The sequence below is a fragment of the Pseudonaja textilis genome, chromosome 2 (genome assembly GCF_049901715.1).
Source record: "Pseudonaja textilis isolate UNSWEBS1 chromosome 2, rPseTex1.2, whole genome shotgun sequence".
NCBI classification, from domain to species: domain Eukaryota; kingdom Metazoa; phylum Chordata; class Lepidosauria; order Squamata; family Elapidae; genus Pseudonaja; species Pseudonaja textilis.
The window spans coordinates 144865723-144883557 of record NC_141991.1 but is presented as its reverse complement, the minus strand read 5'-3'; the positions used below and the strand labels follow the sequence as shown (position 1 = coordinate 144883557).

General features: G+C 39.6%; 1 protein-coding gene across 1 annotated transcript in view; it reads right to left on the bottom strand.

Moving 5' to 3' along the window:
* Positions 1-175: 175 nt before the first annotated feature.
* Positions 176-17835, bottom strand: part of PLP2 (proteolipid protein 2) — a 19174-nt gene continuing 1514 nt past the window's right edge. The window contains exons 2-5 of the mRNA XM_026711529.2: positions 8340-8495; positions 7183-7278; positions 5476-5566; positions 176-2035 (exon numbers count right to left, since the gene is read on the bottom strand). Of these exons, the coding sequence (XP_026567314.1) occupies positions 2016-2035; positions 5476-5566; positions 7183-7278; positions 8340-8495 (363 nt within the window). The 3' untranslated portion in view covers positions 176-2015. The remainder of the gene's footprint in view (positions 2036-5475; positions 5567-7182; positions 7279-8339; positions 8496-17835) is intronic.

Genomic DNA, 17835 nt, shown 5'->3' with positions numbered 1-17835 from the left:
TCAGAGAAACCTGCCATAATTTAGACCTTATACGTACAAGCATTATTATTAAGCCAGACTCCTTTTCTGAGATGGAGAAGTTTCACAGATCCCTTTAGTTATACCAACAATTATCTACAGCCAAGATTGCACGAAAAAAAATATGGTAGTGGACATCAAGTAAACAGACTTCATACCAAATCAGATATAGTTTATTTGCATTTTAAACTATTTTATTTCTCCAGCAAGTACAAAATAAAGCCAAGCTGCCCTAGGTCCAACAGCAGAGAACTGGATGAGAGATGCAGTAGACATTCTCCTTTCTCTTCTATCTTTCCCGCCAATGCAGACAAAGTGTGTTAAGCTTAAGGCAATGATATACATTCCCCAGAAGAAAATCAAGCTGCTTATGGGTCTCCAAATAGACCACTGAGGTCCTAGCCAAGGCTGTATTCTGCATGACACCAAAATAATTATTAAAAAATACCCAAAAATCAGCACCAAGGTAAGCCAATTCTCTTCTTTGGGGAAAAAAAAGGCCTGTTAACAAGTACGTATATGAGTGCATAACCCAGACATGTCACTGGAAGGCAAAATCACAAAACTCTCTGTCACTTATTTTGACCATGTCACGTGGGGGATAATTCACTGGAGAAAGCAATTATGCTCGGACGAGTTAATTGGTGAAAGGAAACCAGGCTGCCCGAAGAACACGGTGGCTGGACATCATCAAAGCTGACACCAACCACAGCATAGAAAAAAAATTCAGAGAAATAGTGCAAGAACAGAAGATGTGGGGAGACCTGGCCCACAGAATTGCCATGATTCGGACATGACTGAATGGATAACATCATCATCAAGGATATGAATTTGCATATTTTATATAAAAATTTGCTATGTTTACTATTTGTATTTAAAGAAAAATCTACAAAATAGGGCAGGGTATAATGAACTCTGCTTGGCACTAGAGTCTTACCTCTGAATCCTGGAAGTCTAATTCAGAAACGTTTTCTTAGTCTGGAAGGCTTCAGTAGCTCACTGACTACCCAAACTCACTTTTTTTATTTGCTCACAATGACTGAACATACACATAACCCTACTCCGTTACCTAGTGCCTGTTTGAAAGATTGAGGTTCTTCCCTAAGAGAGATAAGACTAGGGGAGAAAATAAATGGTGTAGAAAAGGTTATCCAATGTAGGATGCCTTTTAAGTGCTTGCTTCATTTAAAAATAATCATTTATCAAAAATTAAGATGGCTTAGTGAAATTTCAAACACCTTTTCATGGGGTGGAACCAGAGGTGGTATTCAGCAGGTTCTGACCAGTTCGGGAGAACCAGTAGCGGAAATTTTTTGAGTAGTTTGGAGAACCGGCAAATCCCACCTCTGACTGGAGATTTTACAGTTTCCTTCCCCTGCCGCGCCCACCAAGCCACGCCCACAGAACCGGTAGTAAAGAAATTTGAATCCCACTACTGGGTGGAACTCAAACACTTCAAAAGTTACAAATGTTCGAAAAAATCCTATTAGCTAGACTTCAAGGCAATGGCTTCTTATCTAGAAACTCTGGATGCAAAAAGCACCTGGAGTCTGCAGGGCAAACAGAGGCCCCCAAGAGAAGGTCAGTTGGGCCCCTTTGCACTTTGGTGTCATTTTCTACTAATAGGACTAAACAAACGTAAAGGCTTATTTTCTTTGCATCTCAACCAGAGTGTAAATGGAATTACTCTCAATCTGATGCAGTTAATAGTCACAAACCTATGAAATCCATCTTACTGGGGCTCTGCAATTTCTCTGGGGGATTCCAGAATCGGCTTTCTTTTCCATTGCTGGAACAGTTTCATAAAGTGGAGACTAGAGGAAAGGACCTGCCAATTCGGACGACAATAAGTCCTACTAGGCACCCGAAGAAAAAGAGGCTGTGGTGCTGCCAAATTGATGTGGGGAGGTGGTCTCTCGGGGAAAGATCCCATAGAAGGCAATAGGAGATGGGTCCAGTGTGGTGTTTTGTCTTGAGGTGAAAGAGGGATTGTGTCTTCAAATCCCTTCTGGAGGCTCTGTAAGAAGCAGACAAAGGACAGACAGATATTAAGCAAAGTTATTCTTGTAACTTGCTTGTACTTGCTAGAAAAGATGAGAATTGCTGTCCAACTATTCTAATTCCAACTAGAAGCTATTTATTGCTATTCATCACCATCCCATCCCTAGGAATAAATAAGAAGCTGTAACATGGCTCCCTGCTTTGCAATTGTCAGGAAAGCATTGAAAGTACAAGATATACATTTTAGAAATACATACAATATAAACAATATGTGGTACCGTAAGGCCCAGAGATGGGGCCACGAAGATTATTATACGTCCCTGAAAAGACACTTGAATATAGATGGCAAAGGCTGGATTGATGAAATGACTCATCTCAGCCTTTGAATGGGCTCTCTCTTTGACCGGAAGACCGGATAACGGGATTCTATGCAGTTCGGGTTTTGTTCACTGTTTAAGAACTGAGCAGTAGTAATTTTTCCATTGATGTACTTAGTATTGTACCTGATTGCTGTGATTTCATTTTGATTTAACTTTTAGTCTTCATTTTTATTAGTTTGTTTTATCTGAGTTTTTAAAAGTTCTGTTTTATATGCATCCATGTGTTTTGTTTTTGTTTTTTAGTTCTACAAATTAAAAAAAATAATGGCAATAAAATTATATTGTCTCATTAAAAAATCAAGGGAGGCAAACTTGATTGCAGAAAGTACGACTTCAGCAACAGAGTGGTCAATGCCTGGCATGCACTACCTGACTCTGTTGTTACATCCTCTAACCCCCACTCCTTTAACCTCAAGCTATCCACTATTGACCTCACCCCATTCCTAAGAGGCCTGTAAGGGGTGTGCATGAGTGCACCATCATGCCTACTGTCCCTGTCCTATTGTCCCCATTTATTCGTACCTATTTCCTGTATTTTTATTCATGTTTATACTTATATCTATTATCTTGTAAGCGATTGACAAATAAAAAAAAAGAAAGAAACGCTGTCAGGCAGGCTGACACTAAAAATCTCAGGATGCATTACTATATTTCTTTCCTACCAGATAAGCTTGGTTCTAGAGTCTAGGTGACTTAAAATACAGAAAATAAAACAAAAACAAAAAACAAAAAAAATCAAGCAATTATAATTTAAAAAAATATAACATTCATATTCTTCAGCTGTTAAGCTATCAGTTGAATTGCATTTGAGTATCAGGGAATATTTTAAAGTGAATCTATATTAACAATACCTTGCATTAAAATGCACTAGCATTAAAAGATCTATTAAAAATAAAAATTTAATGCCGGTAATTTAAAATGAAATGGCTTCCCTGGATTCTTCTCATTTGGGATTTTGGCTGGAGAGCACTGGCATTGGCAGTGGCTGGTGATCTGTGGAAGGACTGCCATAGTGAGAAAGTAATTTTCTTGGCCCTGCTGGATCTCCCAGCTGCCTTCGATATCCTCACTTATGATATCTTTCTGGATTAACTATATCCTGATTTCTTCTTTCCTGAATGGGTGATTCCATTTGATGGTGCAGAGTGTGGGCTTTGTTTTGTAGAGCACTGCAGTGCTTAATCATCTCTCCCATAGTATTTACTACATAAAATTGCTGGCGGAGACCGCCCACTTCATTGAGTGGAAGCATCATCGATACGTTAATGATAGCCACTTGTGTACCTCCTTCTTCCTGGGCTAAACAGAAGATATATTTGGAGTTCTGCTTCCACGAGGGGAGAAACAGACTCAGACGTAACCCTAGCAAAATAGAATGGCTGTTGATTCAGAAGCAGGGGATTTCAGCAGGTGTCCATTTTTAGCACTGAACAGGGCTACGCTACCCCATGTAGAACCAGTTTGCAACTTGTGGGTCTCCTTGGACTCATGGTTCATGCTCAAAGAGTGGATGGAAGTCATGTCTAGGAGAGCCTTTGTGCACCTTACACATCAATTGCAGGCAATTTTGGCAGCAAGACATTTTGCTGACAGTCATACCCATCAGTTCCCATTTGGATTATTACAGTTTGGTCTACATGAGGCTGCTTTTGAAGACTACTTGGAATTGCAATTGGTCCAGTATGCAGCAGCCCGGGAATAAAAGCCTTGTTCACCCAGGTCACACTTTCTACTTCTATGGGAACATACCAGTCAGGTTCCAAGTATATCTTAAGGGGATGATTGTTTACGTTCAAAGCCCTTCACTGCTTAAGACATATTCTTGTATTCAACCTACGTTCAAGACTACCAACTGCATGGGAGTATAGGATAAGATCCAGGAGGCAAGGCTTGAATGGATCCTTATTTGAGGATGTGTTATGATTTTGGATCCCAAGGGGGAATCCTTGGTGATAGCCCCATCCGTCTGGGAAGAGCCTACTTCCAGAAAGAAGACCAGCCCTATTCCTATTGGTGTCCTGGCACTAAAGACTTGAGTCTTCTGAAGGGCCAACAAGGATTATATGAGATGTTAACCCCTAAGGAGGTGGCACCACACATGTTGGGATGAGAATGAACACCAGTAATTATTTGGTTATGATTTATCTTTTGATTTACTTTTTCTTCATTACATTACCTGTTTTTTTAATTTAAATAATGAAGTTACTATTAACATTTGCAGTGACGGGAGTGGCATAAATAATTAGCAAATAGACATGATGGCTATCCTAAGGTTGTATACTGAACGCATGCTGAATTCCGTTGTTCCCGTTGTATAATTCTTTAAAAGAAGAATAACACTAGATATCTACATTTGCAGAAATTACAGGTAGTCCTTGATTTGTGACCTCAACTGTGATGAGAATTTCCATTGCTAAGCAAGGCAAATTGTTAAGTGAGTTGTGTTCAATTTTATGACCTTTTTGCCATGCTTGTTAAGTGACTCACTAATGTTGTTAAGCGAATCCAATTTTCCCACTGACTGCTTGGAAAATAGTTGGGAAGGTTGCAAACGGCAATCCTGTGAACCCAGGATGCTGCAACCACTACAAATACACACCTGCTGCCAAACACCCAAGTTCTGATCACGGAACAATGGGGATGCTGCAACGGTCACTGTAAATTTGAGTGATCATTAAATTAATGGTTGTAAGTCAAGGACTACTTGTACATTACTATTCTTAAAACCATTGGAGTTGAAGCAGAAGTCCTCAATCATCCACATTGCTCAAAGGGCACTGGAACGCAACAGGGTAAACATAAATCATGCAGATATTCTACAACCAAGTTTAAGAAAAAGTATGGCAATTCCAGGGGGAAAAAATCCTTTGGGAGGATCCCATTTTCCCTACTGGGTTTAGCAACAAGTGGTAGCACGCCTAGTTCTGGATACAGAAATCTACAGTGGAAATCGGTATACCAGGACTGTTTCCAAAAGCAACGTCTTGAGTATCTGATTCATGCAAGAAAGAAAAGACATCTAGAAGCCACCTAGAAAGGTTCACCTTCCCAACTGCCTTCATCCCAGAAGACCTACCGGAATTAGCTGCTCTATGAGTACTCCTGATACTAGGCAAGATGGTGTATGCATCGTAGCCAAAGAGGATTCCAGTCAGAATTGAAATCACCTATTGAAAAGCAAAGCAAGTTTAGTTTGAGGACTCAGGACTCCCCCCACCCGTAATAATATTCCCTCGATAATAGGCTGAAAGTTTTTCTCGATGTACAACTCATAGTGCTACCAATTAAATACATCGGGAGTTAATTAAGCAATAAGAATACAATTGAGAATTATATATGCAACAGATGAACTTATCTGGACCTGACATGAAAACAGCCTTCCAATATCTCAGGGGCTGCCACAAAAAGAGGGAGTCAAGTTGTTCTCCAAAGCCCCTGAGGACAGGGCAAGAAGCAATGGACGGAAACTGATCAAGGAGAGAAGCAACCTAAATTTCCTGACAGAACAAATTAATCAGTGGAACAACTTGCCTCCAGAAGTTATGAATGTTCCAACACTGGAAACTTTTAAGAAGAGATTGGACAACCATTTATCTGGAATGGTTTAGGCTTTCCTGCTTGAACAGGGGGGGTTGGACTAGAAGACCTCCAAGGTCTCTTCCAGATCTGTTCTATTCCTATTCCTATTCCATTCTATTCCTATAAAATTGTGAAGCAGGCAATGCATGATAAAATCTTGAGCCAGAAACAACCTGTGGGTAGAAGGTATTATTGCAGCAGCTACATTTTGTCAGGTACAAGTAGTCCTCAACTTACAACCCTTTGTTAAGTGACAGCTCAAAGGTACAATGGCACTTAAGTAATTTCTGACTGTTTTTACCCTTGCCACAATTGCCACATTTCCATGGTCACATGACCAAAATTTGGGCGTTTGGCAACTGGCAAGTATGTATGACAGCTGCATCATCTCAGGCTCATGGGATCACCATTTGTAACCTTCCCAGCTGGCTTCCATCAAGCAAAGTCAGTGGGGGAAGCCAAATTCATTGAACAGCTGCAGTGATTTGCTTAACAATTGTGCAAAAAGGTCATACAATGGGGAACAACTCACTTAACCACTGACTTAGTTGGCAGTGGAAATTTTGGGCTCAGTTGTGGTTGTGAGTTGTGGGCTACCTGTAATCTCCTTTTATTTCAATGCTATGAGCACAGGTCATCCCACCTTCCCCCCTCCCACCCTTGAAGTAACTGCTCTTTTAATTTTGCCAAAATATGGCCTTCTGCCATGATAGGATTCAAACAGTGTGCTGTATCATGGTATGACATAATAATAACGATATAATAACATAATAACAATATAATAAAAAAGAATCTGTAATAGCCTGTTTCCCTGGTAACACTGGCATAAACCTTTGCGTTCATTGTTTGATCTTAATGCAAGATGTGAACTGATTCCTATATCTCGCTGGATTCCGTTCTTTTTTAATTGCCTTATTTTTGTTAAAGAAGCAGTGAAAATATGTGAGGCTCATAAAATGTTGAACTGCAATTCCCAGCAGTCACAGACAGCATGTGCAATGGCAGCAAATTCTGGGAAATGTAGTTTTGGAAGGAATACCCCAAAGGTATCCCCCCACTACAGCTAATGCGATCCCAGAATAAGCAAGCCTTGACTTGTTTGATGCATGTTCTTGAATTTTCAAAATTCCTGCCAAGTCACCATTCCAGCTTCCTTTCTCCACTCCCTCCACAAATTTGCCCCACCAGCAGATATGATACTTACCGCCCCAGCTATGCCTGGTCCATCTGGGCGGCTAACAAGGACAATGATTGCGGTGATGATAAAGGCCACTGCTCCAATAAGAGCCCGGATAAAAGTCTTTGGAGAAGCAAGAAAAAATTAATTTGGGTGGAGTCTAAGTTAGGCTTTGAACAGATCTAGCCAGAACACAAAACCAACCACTATACGTGCCTACTCAGAATTAAATCCCCCGTGGAAACCATGTTTGAAAGATATACAGACTTGCACTACATCGGAAACATGGATTCCTCTTAACATAAAGTCTTTCATTACTCAGGTAGAAATTAATGCAATTTTTATTTTATGATTTATATTGGGCTGATGATTACTGTTGATATTCAAATATTATTTGGACATTAATAGTGGTTGTTGGTTTATAAAATGATACGGTATATATCAGTTACTTAAACTAATTAAAAGTTCTTAGGGTGATGCATTTTTAAATAGTAGCATAGCCCCGTGAGCAGAGAGGTGGATGTAAGATTGTAATCTTATATCCTAAACTGGATTTGTACAATGCTGTACTAAAACTTCAATATAAGTGCCTTGAGATTCTCATCTTCATACACACCAGGGGTGTCCAGACTTGGCAACTTTAAGACTTGTGGACTTCAACTCCCAGAGTCCCCCAGCAGCATAATAATTATGCAAAAAAAGACAGTAACAAGCAAATTAATGCAAAAATGCTTCCCTATGACCACTTTACACAAATGCCAGGATATGACTTGCTTCACAGGTGGACATTCTTACTGATGTTCACATATTCTGAGCAGTTATAATGCCTTGCAAAATGTAATCTGTCCATGTAGTTGAGATATCCAGGGAAGGACTATGGAGGGTCCTTTGACCTCAAGGTTCATGGGATATGGACCTTCCTGAGGGTAGACCCACATTATGGATCACCTTGCTCCAGCAGGACAGAAGGCACCATTCCTTCTTGCTTTTTTAAAGAGGTTGCTCCATAGCTTGCTTTGGGAAACCATCATGGCTGAGTGTTATTATTTTAATAATGTTGCACAGAATCTGTATGGATGAAGGGATGGGTGCTAGATATATTGTTAAATAAATAATATTGAGAGAGAAAGATATATAAGAATCCCTCACCCCACCTCAGGGCTTACCACAGAACCAAAACCTACCGTCCATCCCCAGTGGATGAAAGTCAATTGGAGGTGTAATGATAACATGAAGATGATAAACAGGACGATGCAGTAAATCAGCATGAAGATCGCCAAACCTGTGTAGGCATATGACCAGGATGCCCCATAGCAGATAAGGATGATGATACATGCAATCTAGGAGAGTAGAAATACTTATCAAAGAGCAGAATGGGGGAGGAGAAATACTGAAAGAGTGCAGTGAAGTATGAAACCTGGCTGATCTTTAAAAAATTAAGTGAGAGCTGACCATGGATGGCAGACATGTTTCAGGACTAGAACATTGAAAAAAACATCCTAGAATGTTACAATTTAGGTATTATTGGAAAAATAATTACATGTATAAATGGAAAAAAGCTCTGATGAGTTGAACTTGATCTGAAGAGTTTTAGCTATAATCAGACACATACAAAAATCTCCACCTCTTAACAGGGAAATGTTAAGAAAAGAAATTAACAATTCAGTTGAGGCTTAGCCTCAAGGCAATACACACATGGAGGGAGGGGGGAGGGAGAGGGAGGGAGGGAAGGAGGGAAAGAATTGTTGGGCCACCATTGTTTTGTTGTTGTAGCAATAGTATTATGACTATATATAATTATGTCTCAGTCTCCTTATTATAATACAACCAGAAAATGCAGGAAATATGTGTGCAGTAAACAGCAAAAGTAGAAAAAGCAGCTTCAAGAGGCTAAAGTGGCAACTATTTAGTATGCCCTCCCATTACACTAGATCAATAGCAGCCATCTGGCTCCCATAAACCTAAATGGAATGGAACCCTAAGAACAGCCATTGCCAACACCTATGTGTCCTACTACCAGTAGTTCATGCCAAAATGACTGCAGTGCAAAAAAGTCTATTACACCAGGTTTGTGCAAGACATGCTTGAGCATTATACATCTTGTATGAATGTGATTTCTTGGAAGCTTGCTAATAAGATCAACTTTCAATCATATCGTTCTAGTCAAAATGCCAAAGACCACAGAATTTGACAGGCATAAAATCATACTTTTGCATCAGCCAACGCCCCTCTGAAAAAGAAATCAACGAACTAGATATTCAAGATGTGACATTAAATACTGAAAAATAATTATGGGTGGCCCTTAAAACTTTGCTAAAATAGCAAATCTAATAGTTGACTAAGACTTTTGTATAGTATTGCATGTGTGTTTGTGTGTGTACCTACATATATACACAATTTATATATTTGGCAAGGGGAAGAGTGACCAGAAACATTTCCTGAAATGACATTAACTGCATTGTGTAGTATGAAATAAAGTTTATTTAGTCAGTAAAATACAGTCCAGATATAGATACTGTTTCCCCCTCTTATAATTAATGCATACCTTCGCTTTTGATACAGCGTCATAGAGTACTGCAATTTAATGCACCTCTTTGCCTGTGCAAATACAGAAGCAAGTGTGCAAAGATCAAATTGGTCTTGGAGTGTCATGGCAAGAGGCTGCTCTCCAAGTAATAAATGAAGTCAGAATAAAGAGGTGAGCAAGGAGTTTGTATATTTGGTTTCATTCAAAATACATACATTGTTAAATAAGACATTTAATATAGTTACTTCCCATGCACGCAGTAACTTACTTCTTTGTTACACAGTACTGTGATTTTATTTATTTGCCCAGAGGGATGTACTTTTCAATGGCAACCCCTTCACTATAGAATAGCTTATACTTTGAGGTTGGATTGATTCTTGCTCTCTTATTTCTTAGAATAATAGCGAAAACAGAATGATTTTTAATAGGACTTTTGGAAAGGAAGATATTTAATAAAGGACAGCAATGATAGTGACTTGCTTGATACCGAAATTTAATAAATAAATACTATGTGTTTTATGATATAATAGTGTTGTAATGCTCCTAAGATTGTAAGCTGCCTAAAGTTTGAATAGTTGCATACAAGCTATTGCAATAGATACTTATGTACCTTAAAATCAGATGTTAATATTCCCCAAACCATAGCTTCCACCTTTAGCTAAACTTTCAAATAAAATATTAAGCAGCCACCCAGTCATCACTGGATTAGCTATTATTTTGGGTGCCTTTCCAAAGGCCAGGAATGAGTGTGATGATTTATGTCATAACACTAACAGTGATTAGAATAAAGTACTGCAGGCTAATGGTGCCCACGGAGGAGATCTGCTACTTGGCCCCAGGATAGATAGTATTATTACAATGACAGTTAGAATTTAGCAGCAACATATTTGGAAGGATGCTCAAAGGCTGCTTGCACTCCTGGAGCAAGAATTTCTGCATTCATGAATATAGTGCAAAGATAGATAGCATTGATCCACCAGATCCTGTCTAACCAATTCCCAGCAGTTCCAGCTCACATAACTTGGAGTTGAAGTTAAATTATATCTACTGGGCTATAAGTTACCTATTTCTGTTTCAGGGATGCCTAGAGTTTCCAGGATGGGCCAGTTTTGCATAGTGGTTAAAGCACCTGGCTAAAAATTGGGAGACTGTTGAGTTCCGCCTTAGGCACGAAGCCAGCTGGGTAATCTTGGGCCAGTCCCTCTTTCTTACCCCTGGCAAGGGCAAATCACTTCTGAAACCTTGCCAAGAAGACTGCAAGGACTTGTCCAGGTAGTCACCTAGAATCAAGGTTCAAGAGCGGGTGTGCAGACACGTACCTGCACACGTACACGCACACACACACGGGAGATATTAGTTTGTCTTTCTACCATTTGACATGAATCTGCTTTTAATTTTTTAGAAAAGCAAACTGTCAATCCTCTCTAGTTTTATTTGTACCTACTTATCAGGGAGAAAAACAAATATGCCTTAGACTGAATGAATTCATGTTTCTGTCTGTATGTACTACACAGGGCCCCTCCCCAAATGCTCCAAAGCGATTCGGGAAGTAACTGCAGGGCTGTAGGCCAGCTGCAACAATTGAGAACCAAGTTTTAGTGGTTAAATCTGCCAAGTGGGAGCCTTGAAGACAAAATCTCAATCCGTTTCACAGCAGGCTGGCCAAAGGTTAGGCAGAAGCATGCAGGGGTCCCATCATCACTGGGGCAACTACTAAACAAACCAGGAATGTGCTGCCAAGTATGTCAGGCCGAGAATAAAATTTTAAAGAAATAGGAACTCATTTCAGACAGCTTGTGGAGGTGGGAAAGGATAGGGATACAGTTGGCAAAAGTAACCCAGAAGCATAAAAATAAAATAGAAAAAAAATGGGGGAGTCAGAGGAGATGGAGTAGACGGTTTGGGGTAGGTAGCATAATTGCTAAAAAAATATTAGCTGTTAGATAAATCTCTCTATTCTACATCTTATGACATCATTGTCAAAGACAAATAAGCCACCCAGGTAGCGAATGTATAATTTAACTGAATTTTATCAATTAGTTCATTTGTTTGTCCTGGACTGAAAACTAGTTTGCCAACTACCTGGACAGGCATACAGCAGTGTATGCTGTAAAAATCAGTCAGTGAAACATTCAGCACTGCTGCTTGTTCATCAAACTGTCTTTCAAATCAAATTGATTATTTTAAAAAAAACAAAAAACCAAGAACCCAGGCTACTTCAAGGTAACCCAAGAGCAAGTCACATTACTTTACCCACTGCCAAACCTAAACCAATATTCAGATGCACATTATAAATAAAGAGGAATATCTGAAAAACTACGATTGAAAAGCTAACAAAGTGAACTTCTATTTTGAGTTAATTTTCTGCCTTCATTGCCTGCTATGAAATTTGTAAAACTCTTCCCCCTTTGATCTATGGAAAGGCAACCAAGATTCTCTCCTGCTGTCTCTGGAATCAGGAGATTGGGGTTTCCCAGTTATTTCCTTGCAACTCAATGCTGTAAGGTGTGGTGATAGAGAGGAGGCCAGTGATTCATTTCTGAATTACAAAATGACAAGAGAGAAAACAGAGAATGATGACAAGAGTCATTTCCTCTCTTCCTGTGCAATGATTTATGGTACAACCTCAATTGCAATGATTTACGGTACAACCTCATTTTAAGATTTTAATGGAAAGAGATTTTAATGGTTGGTTTTAATGTGTATAGATAAGTTTTTATATCAGTGAGCACCCAGAGTTACTTTGTGGTAAGATGTGTGGCCAGTAAATCTTGTGAATGAATGAAATATATCACTGGGAAAAGATAGTATCATAGGCACCATCACTTTGTGTACTTCCACCCATTACAGTTGCCTAACTAATCAACAGTCTAGAGTCCTGAAAACTGAGCCAAATGTAACAAAAGAAATAAGCTTAGTGCACAAAATTGTCTGCTACAACATCCTACCTGTCAATGACTACTTCAGCTTCTACCACAATAACACATGGGCAAACAATAACTCAAAGTAAACCGCTCCAAACTCGATTGAAGAAAATATGACTTCAGCAACAGAGTGGTCAACACCTGGAACTCATGACCTGACTCTGTTGTTACATTCTCAAACCCCAAAACTTTAACCTTAAACTGTCTACCGTGGACCTCACTCCATTCCTAAGAAGTCTGTAAGGGGGCATGCATAAGCACACCAGCGCGCCTGCCATCCCTGTCCTACTGTTCCCATTTATTTGTACTCATTTATTATGTATCGACTTATATCTGTTTATACTTATCTGTTTATATGTTATGTTCATACTTGTTTTCTCATACATGCTTGACAAACTAAACTAAATTAATAAAAATAAATAACATAGTTACATGTTTTGCAAACTGATGCAAAATATGTAACTCTATGTGACTAGGAACATTCACTAGTTAAAATAAAGGATCTTTAAATCTGTAAAAAGAAAGAGTTTACAGCCAGCAAGCTGGAGATTTTTTTAAAGTATTTAAAAGGTTTAGCCATAGACATTTTAAATCCGTCTGGATTTTAAAATATATAGTGGTAACTGGTTTGGCAAACTAGAAGCTTTTTCTGTTTCTTTCACATTTTACTATTCTTTTTGTCTTTAAAAAAAAAAAAACATAATTGGGTTCACTCAACAGACATAGCAAAAGTAAATATAAAAATGCTGATGAGTTTTGGTTTTTAGTCAGATCCAACTTCTAAAAACTGAGCATTGCTGGTATTTGAATTTTATACCCCCTCACAAGAGTATCATTATTAGAATACATTTTATCTGACATTAGGTAATGCGTAAAAAGTGAACGTGATAGATGATAGATCCGGGAAATTTTGATTTCATTTTTTCCACTCTGCAAATTTCCCACCAACTTAAAGAAATTTCTGTGGTTTATATACAGCCTCTTTATTATACTGTTCTTGTTTGGAGTTTTTCTAACCTTCACTTACTTCAATATGCTTCCATACCATACTTCTGTATGATTTAGGAAACTATTTTTATTTCAGATTTGAATTGCAAATAAATGCATTTACATATGGATTTATTTGTGTATTTGGGAGTGAGAATGATTTTACAGAATCATTTAGGAACTGAAAGCTGTTGCTTTGCTCATCCCACATGAACGAAATGACTAAAAAAACCCTGAATATCTTGATTTGTACACCTTGAACTACACAATACAAGAGCTCATGGAATGATAGGGTGTGGTACAGGTAAGGGGAAAAAAGCCTTCCCCCTTTTTCTTTTCTAGGTCTTGTCAAAACCTGCTATTCCCAGTTCCAGAAAAAACATCTGTCATTCCCAAACTGCAAAAACACCCAGCCCTCCAGGCATATAGAAACACCCCATTCTTTAAGAATAAAAATCAGTCTGGTGATATTTGTGCATTTCTTTATTAATTTTCTCATAGAACCACTGGAAACTGGGCAGACTTGCAGAAGATAGGTTTATATCTGCATCAAGCAAAAAGTTTTAGTAATCTCAATCTCTCAGCCTAACCTACTTCATAAACTTAATTGTAAGGCTAAGACAAGCATTCTAGCTACAACTTCATTCATAAATCATGCTAGGGCAATGATGGCTAACCTTTTTGGGCTCCCATGCAAAAATTGCACTCGTGAGCCAGCACCCTAAAGGCAATGCACATGCCCCTCCACTCCTCGCACATGCGACCCCCCGTGCATGCACCGTGAATCTCTGCACATATGCATGTGTCCCCCATGCGCTGTGTCTCTGCACATTTCCCGCAAACCCCCACCCCCCGTGCATGCATGCCAGATACCTGACAATCAGCTGTCAGACAGACGGCGTGCGCGCATGCACAGTAGACCTGCTGTGGGCAAGGGCTCACGTGCCAGCAATAATGGTTTTGCATGCCACTTCCGGCATGCATGCCATATGTTTGCCATCATGGTGCTAGGCCTTAGTTTGCTTTAGCAATGATTGATGGCCAAGAAAACTGCATATATGTGTCAGTTGTATCATCAAGAGCCAAATATGACTGAAAAGAGACATTACCTTTTAAGCCATAAAGCCTGGTTCATAAACTAGAGTACCTGGCTTGCTACATTAAGCTAAACCAAAAGCAAACAGAAGCATTAAAATAGGAACCCAGCCAGTGAATTCTGCTTTAAGCAATGGAGGGAAGCACACATAATAGGTGCTCTGAACCCCTGGAAAAAAGAGAAATTCACACTTTTCAGTAATTCTCAGGAAGCTCTATTTTTCAATAGTTATAAATTGATGGCTTTGGTCAAAATAAAATTAATTGGATTAAGACCCAGATTCGTGCTTGATACTTCTTTCTCTCATCCGGAAATCATTGCTTCAGTTAATTATTAATGAATGTAATGAAGGCTACGAGGCTGACAGACAAGCCAAACCAACTGTTCTGACAGATGAGGCAGATCAAACACTAAGTCCACTGTAGAAAGAGGCACCTTGTCTGGTCCTGTTAGGAGTGGCAAAGGAAGGATTCTTCCCGGTTTGGCTGGGTGCGCACATGTCCTTTAAAGAAAGGACAGGGATGGAGCACACAAGTATGAATATACAATCTTGCACATTGAGTATCTGGAGGGGTAGGGAAGCACCAGTCCACCAGATGTTGAGATGTCCACCAATTTTCAGCACATCACACCATATGGCTGTTGATATTACTGGAAATTAGAATTCAGCAACATCTTGAAGGCTTCAGAATCCTCTCTCATCTGTATAATGATTTAGATAATTTATCAAGGATTGGCAATAGAATGATACACTTTGGAATGCTCCAAGCAACCCCCTTCTGATTTATCATCTTTTTTTTCTGCCCTAGTGCACAATTTTGTCCCCACCCCAACCTGTCAATTCCTTTCGTCATGTTGGTTCTTTTTTTAATTGCATAATGATTCACACTCTGAGCATGGATGCAAATAATATTTATATATTGAAATTTTAGTCAGTTGTTTATTGATAAACATGCCGAATCATATTTTTTTACTCTCAAAATTTCAGTCTAGTCTTAATTTATACCTTACATCTCAGTAAGATGTGATTGCTGGGATATTGCAAGTAGAATTGTATGTACAATTTTCCAATTATGACCAAAGTTCACTTAAGAAAATATGAGCTGTTTCACGTATGACAGTACCATTATTTGTTTGATTGGACTTTGACTTAGTACGCTATATGAGCATAGATATTGAAATTTGTTAACTACAGTTATGGTTTCGCATGCTAAGTAAACCAAACGGGGATTTATTCAATAAACCATAGTCAAACAATAATGGATTTTGCCAGGTCTCTTATAGACTTGATTCATGTGTCATACATGAACCAGGTATATGAGACCATTGCACAAACATATTCAAGAGATTCTAGACAAAAACAAATGAATGTTAACACATGCACCATTTCACACATTCATATTGCCATTTCTTTTTTGAATCTTATGAAGTACAAGTTGGTTCTCTTGCCAAATAAGAGCAGTTAGCTCTTTTTCCATTCTGTACAGTAAAAGAAAACAGCAAATGTCCTCTTTTCACTGAGTCAGCTGAGTTGAAATACTATTTTTCTCCACCTCCTCCTTTGGGTAAAGAATAACCAATTTAACATTCCCTGAAGGAAAACGTGCTTGTTTTCCACATTCCTTCTCATTCCTTTCAAATCACATCATGTACCAAACATACAGGATCACAACTTATACTATGAAATTGCCTAAATTCTCCCAGGCAGTGGGGAAGGTGTTAGTTTGGGGCTCTAGCATGGGTGTCTGTGTGTGTCTAGTTTTTGGTTCTATTGAACATTGATTCAGTTTTAGATGCTCTTTGTTTTTATGTAATTGTTTTTGTTTGCTTATTGTGCAGAGTTCTTAGATAGGTGGGTGGCTACATATATTGTAATAATAACAGTGTACTGTAGAACCACCAATTTGATATCCTACATTCCTGTAGCTGCAAGCAAAAAATAAATGGGTTTTCACATCACCCTAAATAGGTTCACTCTTCTAAGCCATGCACCACAATGGCTCGTAGTAATGTTGTACACATTTAGCTGCTGCAAACCACAAAGGCTATATGCAAACATTGAACAAACCACTTTATTGAGTCAATGGCTTGCATGAACCATGCTCATAAATCTTGTTTTCTCTGTATGGTATTTGGAAAATGCTGGGGTTTTCATGAGCTTACGCACATGCAAGTTCCTCTCCTGTCACACATAAACATGTATATAGATCATATTATGGATTTTGAAAAACATTATTCCAGATGAGTCCGCTTGAGCAGATGGTAACAGGGGACGTTTGGGAATTCTCAGCTGCAATTCACCAGGCAATGGACAAAAGGCAATACGTAATTGGTTACTTCAGTGTCACCCAGATGTAATGGCTTTAGGTAAACAAAAATTAAGCAGCATCCATCCCATTAGAACAACTTCAAAGCAGACAAAAAGTCCACCTGGAATCTAAACCAGGCAACAAAAAGGTAAGCAGATCACTGGAAGTACTAGAGAAAAGACATCACATTACTTTCGGTGGTACCACTAGCTACTTTGCTTCCTCCAGTAAGCGCTTTTAAGCACCTATATAAAAAGCAGAAATTCAGTACCACTTCTAAGACCAATTTTGGGTGCGTGGAAACGGTTGTGGGCTTATGGAAATACGCACGCACCGACGGCTCTGCCAGCATGTCAAGCGGCAGGGCAACAACTCCGAAGAGCTGCCCACAATCCTAAGCACATATCGCGGGTGGAGAGCTATGAAGCCTTCAGTCAGGAATTTGGTTTTTCCTTAAAGGGCCGGGTAGGCAGGCAGGCAGGCAGGCAGGCGAGCCAAACCGACAAGCGGCTGCCTTCTCCCGCCCAATTTAGCTCAACAGGGCCCCGCCTGTCTGTGTCCAGGCAGGGCAGTACACAAGTGACTCACGTCATGCTCGTACAGCCGAGAGCGCACATGGCGCAATGTTAGGCGAGGGGATCGGGACAGACTCGGCCGCGCCCAAAGGCCCTGAGCACAGCCTGACCGGGGGGGGGGAAGCCGGCCGGCCTAAGGTTTTTTAGAGGCCCGGAGGGTCGCCTTCAACTGCCCCCTGCGCTAACCGGGACCGTGCAAATATCCCCTTTCCGAACACTCGCCGCGAACCTAGGAGGGGGCGGTCGTGCGAACGCAACCACC